The sequence below is a fragment of the Sinohyriopsis cumingii genome, chromosome 6, assembly GCF_028554795.1.
Source record: "Sinohyriopsis cumingii isolate HCF-2022 chromosome 6, ASM2855479v2, whole genome shotgun sequence".
NCBI classification, from domain to species: domain Eukaryota; kingdom Metazoa; phylum Mollusca; class Bivalvia; order Unionida; family Unionidae; genus Sinohyriopsis; species Sinohyriopsis cumingii.
In genome coordinates, this window is record NC_142966.1 from 86,247,109 (window position 1) to 86,259,418 (window position 12,310).

Below are 12,310 nucleotides of genomic sequence, written 5' to 3' on the forward strand. Positions count from 1 at the left end.
TGTTTCTGTCACGAAATAAATAGGTCAATATTCTGGTCGTTGATAAAATTAACTATTTCTGTGCGCTTTTCCGGTGATCCTACTGACTGGGCATTGAATAATGCAATACGCAGAGGTATCACTTGGATAGTTGACACAAAGGTTGACGAATTAATAGGAATTTGAATTAGATTATCTAAATTAACGGTCGATTTTTTTTAATTGTTCAGCCGAAATAATGGAGATAACTGGAATCCTTCTTCCTGTTCTACGCCGGCGAGCTTTGAAACAATGTTTTTTTTTCCTCTCTTCTGCCAGCTGTTTTGCTGCATGCCACGTTAACTTTTTTGATACAATATTTCGGATTTTGGCGATAGACGCCAGATTTCATAAAATCGGTGGGTACCTACAAATGACATGAAAGTTACATGGCATAAACTGCATCCTTTAGCTGGCAATAAGAATGGCAAAAAATATACTTACAGTTTTACATCCTGAAAAACTCCCAAGGTCGTGCAGTATTCCCATACGAAAAACTCGTTCATATTTTCCCATACAAATGCAGTAACCTATAATTATATCCTCATTTTCTTATTCTACATAAGGCTTAATTATATAAACAAAATTACAATACAAGAAACAAAGTAACTGAATGTATGCCGTATACCAAACTAAATAAACAACCGCAGATGCATCATTACACAACAACATCATTATTGATGCGCACATAACTCTGCCCAGATAAATTTGAACTTAATCGCGCGCTAGACATAACTTTCGAAAGAAAAAGGCGTTTTGTTCTCCTTAAAATTGAAATATGGAGTCATATTGTGAATGAATGCGCATTGCAACAACCTTTCCATTTGATCTGGAATGAGTAGATTTTGGTATTTTTGTCGATTCTACGAAAGTTAGTGATTATGGACTGGATTGGATTGGAGCAGCGAGGGAGAAGTGTCTTGACATCTGCAAGTGTGTTTCTGTTCTGCCATTGAATGTTTTAAATCCTAATGTGGGAAAAATATGAAGTTTTCAATTGCAATTATCAAAAATACGCTATACGCTATGGAATTCAATGTTTATTTCATTTTGAGTGCAATAAGGAGGATGTAATTGGATTTGGAATATAGTCGAAATTACAGTACAATTTCGAAATGTGTAACCAAGCTCATGTACTTCTGATTTGCAGAACTAAGAGAGTACGTGAGGAAATTCAGGATATAAAACTGAAAGTGTATATTTTGCCATTCATGTTACCAGCTAAAGAAGACAGTTTATGCCTTGTCTCTTGCATACTATTTGTAAGGACCCTGTCTGGCGTCTATATCTAGCCTAAATTCGAAACATTGTATCAAAAAAGCTAACGCGGAATGTGCCACAACAGCTGGTATGTGGCAGTCAACGAAACATATCGTTTAGTTCATTCAGGAACAAATTTAATCACCAAAACGTAAAACGCCTACTACTTGAATGTACATGATTTAATTATAAAGTAGTTCCTAATATTGGGCACACGTGAGTTTAATATGAAGTTGAGTGCGAGTGCACTATAAAAACTGTAAAATACTGAACGATTCTGACAATGTTGTTGTTGTTGTTGTAGGGTTTAACCCCATTCTTCAACACACAGTAGGCAATACATGGCGGCCAGTTTTAATGGTAGAGGAAGAACGCAGGAAAACCCCGGAAAGAACAACCGACCCACGAGAAGCTACTGGCAAAGTTTCTCACATACCCACATTGGCCGAATCTGAGACTCGAACCCACGCAGACAGAAGTGAGATGGTAGTGAACCGTAACGGAGAGCGCTTTAGACCACTCGGCCACATGGGGCCCCATTTCTGACAATGTAAAGTTAACGGGGGAAAAATGAGCATGTAATAAAACTTATGATTCATAACGTTATTCCATACATTTCCTTGAAACACTGTATAGCATATGAATGATATACCGTTCCGGTGGTTAGAGCGTCCATCTCGTATGTGAGAGGTTGCGGGTTCGAACGGGAGTCATAACAAAAACTTATAAAAGTAGTACTAGCAGCTGCCTCCCTTGGCGCTCAGCATTAAGAGGTTAGTGATAGTACTGGATGACGTGGTGTCAGGATAATGTGGCTGGTGGGACATCATGCTACATGTTTGCGGCATGATGCCCAGTGCTAGACATCATTATAAACTGCACACTGCATACATCGTAGTGATATGACTGAACAATTGTTAGAATTGTTAGAGATACTTGAAACATCCAAATCTCTCTCTCACACACACAAGCACACACACGAACATAACCGAAGTGAAAAAGCTAACTTGTCAATTCAGCATTATGCGAGAAACCTTTAGTATTCCTGTAATTTTAAAATAAAATATTTAATTTCTAATGCAATCTTTACAATAACGTTCTGCTCTCGTATGAATCAAAGCATATATATATATATATATATATATATATATATATATATATATATATATATATATATATATATATATATATATATATATATATATAGAGAGAGAGAGAGAGAGAGAGAGAGAGAGAGAGAGAATTAGTACTGTTGTTTGTCAGGATTAGATTAGAAGGTGTTGAACATTTTATTTGAGGTCAATTTATATCTATATTTGACTGAACCCCTGAGTATGTTTTATAATTTGTATTCATGTAGATGGTGACCAAAAACGGCATACAACCTTAAAGTAGTCTATGGCTACTTTGGAATATAAATCAAGGGAGAATGCAAACCATTCTAGCAGATGACAGATTTGCAAATCAATGATTACAAAGGTTATAAATATAAAACTCTTAGGTCTAATTGGAGTTTGAAGTCGTCCCTTCAATTAACGGAATTGAAGATCAAATATATAGTTGGCTAATGTTGATTTGACATCTAGAAATTGGAACCGGCTATTGCTTTCCTTGTAACTCAAATTGTTTGCAGGAAATGGCTAAATTTATAGAATGTTAAACATTGCTACACTGATGTTTATTGGACCAGACTGTTGACTGCCAAGCGGTGGGTTTAGAGACGGCTCCGAATGGAAGTAATTGGTTTAGAATTTAATCATCGGTAACTCGTTTCTTGGTTGTTTATTAGATTTGCTCAAGCGCCAGTCCGACTTCCCGTGCCTATTAAATTTACTGTCACATAGCATCAAATTTATATTGATACTTCAAGTGCATTTATCTTCCTTAAGACATTTCTTTTAACTTAACAAGTTTAGTTTTCTTATTTTTTAAATTTCAATGTGCTTGATAAGTAAATACTCTGAAGACACGAAACCATGAGAAGAAATTCATTGCACATTTGCCTGCAGCTCGATTCTCGTACACAGGCACACTCTCATAGGAAATGAACCTTGTTACTGAAATAGCCCGCAATGCAAAACTGAAAATGGGCAAGTTATTTTTTGAATCACCTTGTGTATATTGTAATATATAAATGCCATATATTAAGAACATGGCTTTCAGAAGCGATTTGTAATAAAAAGGTCTGATAGTAGGTGATAAATCCGTAGCAAGTTCAATGTTGTTTGAGTCTATAGTACTATAAAATAGGTCCTGTCTCGTGTTATTAATGAGCAAACATACTGCCGTAGTAATACAAATGCACGGAATGTTTGATATTCCACTGGAAAACTTTTCGAAAGAATACACGGTCCCAATTACACCGACATTTTCATTAAAGTCAAGTCTAGATCAAGTTTTGATCATTAAAATTAAAAAGAAAAATATTTCTACTTTAGACGGCTAAATTGCTAGATTCTTTTTATTTTGCCTTTGTTGAAATTCAGTTCAGAACGTATTTTTGCAAGGTACTAATTTCTATATTTAGAGCACTGAATTAATTAATATTCTCACTACATCCACTTAATTTGAAATTGATACAGTTTAACAGTCAATTTCTGAGAATGAAGAAATTCATCCAAATGCAGGTAGCTTTTGAATTAATTTCTACAGCGAATGTGTCAAATTATACCAAATTATTATGACACTGCATACCGATTGATGTTAATCGAACAGGGGAAATTGGTTAAAATTAAATTACATTGCTTTTATATTTTTAGTTTTCAGAAACATATTGTTACGTGTACCTAACATTGTGTTTGCACACACACACACACACACACACACAGAGAAAAGAAAAACGTTGTCATAGCATTTTAGCAAAGCAAGCTATTATGCAGCTGAAAAATTAATATCTATACTAATATAAGCATAAAGTCAAGAAGAGATTTAATATGAAACTGTAAATATTACTTTTTATTTTAATATTAGCGAGATTATATATTATTATTACTGATATGTTGATAACGTTATGAATATACCGAATGATGTGAAAAGGCATTCCTTACAATCGGAATCATAAAAATGAATATTTATTGGAAAGTAATAAAACATAAAGCGAGCCATTTGTTTACAAAGTAAAACCATTCTGTCCTACCAATATTATACTGAAATTAAGGTGGGTTCAGCTAGCAATGGCCGAAAACGATAATGATCGTGTTTTGAAAAGCCGCATGAACGTAAAAATCATTTGTTTAGGAAGAGTTTACCTGTGAAATAAACACGTTATGTATTGGAAGTGCCTCTTTCACCTCATCATTTCTGTTCATTATTATTATTGTTATTATTATTATTATTATTATGATGATGATGATGATGATTACTATTATTATTATTATTTATATTGTTCCAGCGCAATATTAACCAGTATTACGGAGGGTGCAAAAGTCATAGCTGAGGAGAATATGAGCATGATTTTAGATCAACTTTTGCAGGGTTATGACAGACGATTGAGACCCGGATGCGGAGGTCAGTTATTTCAATCTACTGCTGAAACATCGACACGTTTGTTGTGTGAATCAAAATAAATTCTTGTCATTATTGGTCCATTTTAATCTGGAACGGGTGTGAACGTATCAGATTAGCTAGAATCACAACAATTATTATACAGACATTTTGAATTAATAAATCTTTGAAATAATTTGGATAAAGATATTTGCATATTTTAAAACAAAAGGAACCGAGTTCCTGCGTAATGGTGTTTTGTAGAAAAATGAATTCAAATATTCCATGTGCGTCTGAGCCATGAAAGCAATTCATTAAGTTATACTAATTAAGGAGGAAATCAAAAGTACAAGTTTATATTAGTGTACGAATTCTCTTCTGTTCCACCCAATGTAATTTTCAATATACACCACTTAGGCAGAAAGTACTGCACATATATCCTTATTCTGTTTTACTTTCTTAACAGTTTATCCCTTCTCGATGTATATTTTATTTTAAAGCATATCCCCTCTTGATGTATATTTTACACGACAACAAATCTCCCGATATATGTTTATCACTCTAATAAGTAAAAGTCCATTTATCCCTATTAAATATATTGAATTTTGTCAGAAAACAAATCCAGCGTCATTAGGTTTTAGAAATATGGCCCAAGAAGCTGTGACGTTACCGTGGCGTCAATAATTCCAACTGAATATCGTGTACACTAAACTGCTTCGCATCTCAACGTTTAACCAACAGGAAAACGCAGCGAATTCTCAAATTTATAGGAACTAAATTTCAGAATTCAAACATTCTCAGATTTAGAATTCACAGCTTGAACTGTAGCGTTTTGACTTAGATCCAAAATATATGCCACCTAAATTAAAATATCTTATTGACTTAGATCGAAAATATATACCACCTAAATTAAAATATCTTCTTGACTTCAATCCAAAATATATGCTACCTAAATTAAAATATCTTCTTGACTTCGATCCAAAATAAATGCCACCTAAATTAAAATATCTTCTTGACTTCGATCCAAAATATATGCTACCTAAATTAAAATATCTTCTTGACTTCGATCCAAAATATATGCTATCTAAATTAAAATATCTTCTTGACTTCGATCCAAAATATATGCCACCTAAATTAAAATATCTTCTTGACTACGATCCAAAATATATGCTACCTAAATTAAAATATCTTCTTGACTTCGATCCAAAATAAATGCCACCTAAATTAAAATATCTTCTTGACTTCGATCCAAAATATATGCTACCTAAATTAAAATATCTTCTTGACTTCGATCCAAAATATATGCTATCTAAATTAAAATATCTTCTTGACTTCGATCCAAAATATATGCCACCTAAATTAAAATATCTTCTTGACTACGATCCAAAATATATGCTACCTAAATTAAAATATCTTCTTGACTTCGATCCAAAATATATGCCACCTAAATTAAAATATCTTCTTGACTTCGATCCAAAATATATGCCACCTAATATCAGATTCAAAGCAATTTCAGTATGTACGGGTAAATTGGATATTCTTACTATCTAATATTGTTAACCAAGTTAATGCATAGGTGAAGGGAACATTTTCACGTGCATTTATTAGTAAGGGTCTGATACTAATCGTTGAACCTTCTTAAGTTCAAATAACTACATAAAAGTGTCTCACAGTTTGTAAATTAAATTTTAATAAACTAGCAAACGTAATTCACACACACACACACACACACACACACACACAGATATATATATATATATATATATATATATATATATATATATATATATATATATATATATATATATATATATATATATATATATATATATATTATTTCACATTTGTAGGACCACCACTTGTGGTGAAAACAGATATCTTAGTTCGATCGATGGGACCAGTATCAGAAAGAGATATGGTAAGTTATTAAAGTAAAGCTCTGATATTTTGCATTATATATGATTTATTTTATAACATGTCCCAATATGTATTATAATAAAATATAGAGCTTTTAACGTGGAATTTGGTTTCCTATAATTTGTTTCCGTATGTGGCAATAAAGTAATTTGCGGACATCGCGTCAGTGGGAAAATCATTAAGCCCTCATCGACCGAGCATAAAATAAAACGTTTGCTTTTTTCTATGTAGTTAGAAACAAAGTTGTTATCCTTTTATATTGCGCTTGAATTCATTTAATTTTCCTGACAGCTAATACTTCCAACAACGAAGTAAATGGATATTCTCCACTAGAAAGGATGAAATATATATTTGGGTTATATTAAGTTGTATTAGTATTTTATTAAGGCAGTTAAGCGTTTGCCATCCTTTCCACTGACGTGGATATTAGTGCATGCAATCGATACTGTCTGCTCATAGCGATAGAAATCTCTAGCACATGATCCCCACCTGTCAGGTTAATAGTAATTATCCTTATATAGTCATTACATAATAATATTTAATAACAAACTCTGGAAGTTTTATATTTTTTCTTTTGTGTATGAAACTTCTATTCAGATTTCTTGTCAAGGAATTGAGTAAAAAAACATATTTACTTGTACAGAATACAAAACATCATAAATTTACTTGTCAAAATACAAAATATCACACATTTACTCGCACATAATACGAAATATCAGAGATTCACCTGTACTTTAGAATGTTATAATAGCGTATACTTTATAATATTAAACGAGATCTTTAAATTAACATTGTAATCGATCTAGGGATAGTCCAGAACTATTCCTTGGAATTAGAATCCTAAAGAAAAGCGATATAAAATTATATACCATATTGAATTATCTGTATGATGAGAAAAATAAGTGAACATACTCTAATCAAAGAGATGGAAAACAGATGTGATAACGGTATAATCATTACTATTTCTATTACTACTAATACATTATCGATTCATGTATTACTAAGCAAAAGTTTTTTCTTCTTGTTTGCACGTCACCAAATTCAGGGTCTTCCGATGGATTGATTACAGAACCAGGAGCAACAAGACGAACAAACTGCAGAAAGAAGGTTGAGTTAACTAATTTTGTTTATCAGATTAATACTGTCTTCAGGCTCAATAACATATACCTAACCAATGAAAGAATTCCTTTCATGCTGTACAACACACACCTGATTATTGAAAGAATTCCTTTCATGCTGTACAACAGATACCTGATTATTGAAAGAATTCCTTTCATGCTGTGCAACAGATACCTGATTATTGAAAGAATTCCTTTCATGCTGTACAACAGATACCTGATTATTGAAAGAATTCCTTTCATGCTGTACAACAGATACCTGATTATTGAAAGAATTCCTTTCATGCTGTACAACAGATACCTGATTATTGAAAGAATTCCTTTCATGCTGTACAACAGATACCTGATTATTGAAAGAATTCCTTTCATGCTGTACAACAGATACCTGATTATTGAAAGAACTCTTTTCATGCTCAACAACATATACTAGATCTTTGAAAGAACTCCATTCAGGATTCAGACTGTACAACACATACCTGAAAATTGAAACAACTCCTTTCTTTCTCAGCAACATACACTAGACCTTTGAGAGAACTCCATTCAGGCTCAATAACATATAAATGACCATTGAAAGAACTCCCATCAGGCTGTACAGCATATACCAGACCAGTGAAAGATCTCCCTTCAGGCTCAGCACCATCCACCGGACCATTGAAAGAACTCCCTTCAGGTTGTACAACATATACTAGACCATTGAAAGAACTCCCTTGAAGCTGTACAGCATATACCATATCATTGAAAGAATTCTCGTGATGATGTACAACATTACTTGACGTTTGAAAGAACTCCCTTAGTCTGTACAACATATACGAGACCATTGAAAGAACAATTAACGCTTGATGACAAACAAGAGTTCCTTGTTTTGAAACCTCATCAACTGCATAGTACCACGAACTATCAGCAATGCATCGTAACTGAGACATCATGCTCTCTGTACAAAATCGAACATAATTTTTTCAAGGCAGGATACAACTTGATTCTTACTCCGCGCACTTGAATATAAAAAAATTGCTATTTGAAGATAAGTGAAGACCTAGTTATCATCGGTGACTCGTGATTGCTTATTCATTTGTATCGATATATTATACTTATACACTGAGAACATTTGATAATGGCATGTCTAGGTTTGTCGGATAATATAAACTCTCACCTCAGCGTCTTCTCCATCCAAAATAAGTACAGCAATCACATATAGCTTATTTTTATGCTCGTTATGAGCCAATTTCTCAACACAGTTATCACATCTTGATTCTATCTAATTTTTCCTGAGCCACATTTGTAACTCTAATATTATGGTTGTTAGTACATCTGTAATGCAACTAAGAACCTTTATAAGTTTTGCAAGATTGAAGTCTTTCCGCTTTAGTTTATGAAACGAGTTTCACAGTAGTGGAATTGTTTATTCGATTTTCTCACGTCAATTTATGTTTCATGCGTTGATTTTTAAAATTAATATCGACCGTCCCACTGAGTATCTCGTGTGCATCAGTCATTTCACAAAAAGGCGCCCGCATAATTATTATTACTTTTTTTTTGGGGGGGGGGGGCGGGGAGTGACAATCATGTAGCGGTCAGCATTTACTTAATACGTATATAGGCCAAAACATGTTTAGAGTTTAAATCGTGTCCCTATGTGCGGGCACCCATGATCTCACTAGAAATTGCTTCGACGCTGCTGAAAGTATCTTCAGGACGTAGGGATGTTCTTCGTTTGGTTATTGTTGATATACTGACCTGGGTACAAATCTAGGGGCAGGCGTAGCTGACATTGCTACGAATTCTCCATGCAGGATGTTCTACTTATAGTCTCTGTTCTTTGGCTCACCGAGACTGTTCGTGACGGTTGGGCTTCTCAACCCGGCCGCACTTGTACCTTTAAAATGTCTACTTCTGTGGAGAGGGTCTGTTTTGATTTTAATGACACGAACAAACATCAACTGTTCAGTTTTTATTCCCTCGCTGAGTGCTTCATTTCTTTCGAACAGTATGTGCTAATACAATACAGCCACACCTTTAGATACAAGTGCAAGAGAGTTTTGGCCTAACACAATCCAACTAGACTTCTATATACCAACGAAGGAGAATTTTGATCTAATAAAATCCATATAAACTGTTAGCTACTAGTGCAGGATAGTTCTGGCGTAGCTATTTGGATCTGTTCTTCAAACTTCCATTCTAAATTTAGTAATTCATTCAGGAAAATATTATTTTTTCCTGTGCACTTATTTACATGAAGCTAAAGGTTACCGTATCCAGAGATAGAACATATAATACATTTGCCATGTGCTAGGTAGTCATCAACGTTTGAAATGTTCATTAGATTGCAATATATCATGTTTTATGTCATTAATAAGGGCATACACGTTATTTCAGTCTATACTGACTATTTTAGAAACACAACTGTATTGTTACTCTGCTTTTTACACGAGGTTTAGTTTTCTAAATTCGAAACATAACTTGGGATGCTTGTGTGCTTATTGGATCTTACTTCTTTCTTTTTGTTCCGAAATTATCTTCTTGGGTGCAAGTACTCTGTTTGCCATGTTAACTTCAAAATAATAGCCATATTACAGGATATATAAAAATGTGCTGAAAGTAAACTATGAATGACAAGATGTGGATACTGCTGTCAAAATGTGTGCATACAACTGTGTTTCTGCATTGCATAAACCTTTCATCAGATATTGCTAATCAATACAGAAATCAATGTATTCTGTAATATTCCGCGAACCACATGGGGTTTCCCGCATGGCATAACGCTTTACTAATACAGCTATTTTACAATACTACTTTGGATGTACCGCATGGCATAACGCTGTACTAATTAATACAGCTAATTTACAAAACCACTTTTTATGTCCTGCATGGCACGCTGTACTAATACAACTATTTTACAATACCACTTTGGGTGTCCCGCATGGCACCACGCTTTACTAATAAAGCCATTTTACAACTTCTGGCGATTTTAACTTTGTATTTGTTATTATCATTTACAACAACATTTAAACTTTAAAGCATATGCAGTTAAAGACTTTTGTACAGATCCTTCTTAAAACAGCAAAGGCATATTTCAAACAAATGAGAACAACAGGATTCCTCTATAAAAACGAACATGAGTGATCAATAGGTTTCTCATAATTTTTAATTTTACGTAAGCTGAAGTATAATTAGCTTAAAAATTTGCTTTATGAAATAAAACTTTAATGAATTAAATGTTCATGAAATAATTAAACCCAAGATAATGTAAATTGGCAATGAAAGCTGAAAGCAACTGCATTTTAAGTAGCAACTGACAGATACAATAAGATTAATGGTTTTTCGTAATGTTCGTTGTGCCTATTGCCCAGATTGATGGCATTTCAATGACACTCTCATAATGTAGTTACATTTCAAACGGATTTAATGTATCGGACTTTTAAATCATCACCATTCCAATATCAATTTCAATGGAAACCGTTTACCATAAAAATTACTCACGCAAAATCAATTCTACACAAGCAGGGACTAAATAGAAAGGATAGATTAACACTGCGTGTAATCCGGGCTTAAATCTGCATAATTGTGATACGCTCTTTTAAAGGAAGAAAATTGGAAGCATTTCTTGGAAACGTAATTATGTATATAAAGACATCCATGCGTTGATCTTTTCTTCGAAACGTTTGGTATGTAATGTACTGCCCGACGGGAATTGTGTTAAATAGTGACTTAAATTATTTTACTACACCCTCCACATGTGTTTTCTTTCCGGATGCTCCTCTTGCTGTAATCACTCAATCGTGACGACCCTGAAAACTCATCCAAAAATCTACCAGAGTAACACGTACACGAGTCCTTTCGGATCACACGCCAATGTTATCTACAATTTACTATAAAAAATTGTATGTTCCAAAACAATTCTTTGCATTCTTTTTGCGTACATGTACATTAAATACCGTCCTAGATTAAGTCTGGAGGTATGCCAGTTTTGTTCAATCTTGTATTAAAGGTCATTGTGCACTGAAATCATATTTCGCCTGTGCAAAGTGGTTGCTATCGGACAAGCATGTGTCCATGCTAATTCACTGTTTATGCTTCTTGTTCTGGGTCACATGGTTGTTTCACGCAAAGCCATACACGATGCAAACAGCTGCATCTGTAAACTTGAATGCAGGTTCTACAATGTACATACGTGGAGTCAATGTTCATTTTGGTAGCAAAGACTTACTGAAAGACACTATACTGACTTTAACAGTTCGTTTCAATTTCTACTGCAAATTGCAATTTTGATTTAATCGGAATCGGTAATGGTTTTATCCAAAATGAGTTCATTCATGTGTAAAAGCAAATATATTTTGCAAATGTCGCTTGTTATATCACACACACACACACACACACACACATAAATAAATAAATAAATATATATATATATATATATATATATATATATATATATATATATATATATATATATATATATATATTTTTTTTTTCTGTAATTTGCTTATTACACATGGTTCTGTTAACCTTTTGTAAAC

General features: G+C 33.5%; 1 protein-coding gene across 1 annotated transcript in view; it reads left to right on the forward strand.

Moving 5' to 3' along the window:
• Positions 1 to 4,724: 4,724 nt before the first annotated feature.
• LOC149797375 (gamma-aminobutyric acid receptor alpha-like) overlaps positions 4,725 to 12,310 on the forward strand; it is a 34,056-nt gene continuing 26,470 nt past the window's right edge. The window contains exons 1-2 of the mRNA XM_089960404.1: positions 4,725 to 4,785; positions 6,612 to 6,679. Of these exons, the coding sequence (XP_089816530.1) occupies positions 4,728 to 4,785; positions 6,612 to 6,679 (126 nt within the window). The 5' untranslated portion in view covers positions 4,725 to 4,727. The remainder of the gene's footprint in view (positions 4,786 to 6,611; positions 6,680 to 12,310) is intronic.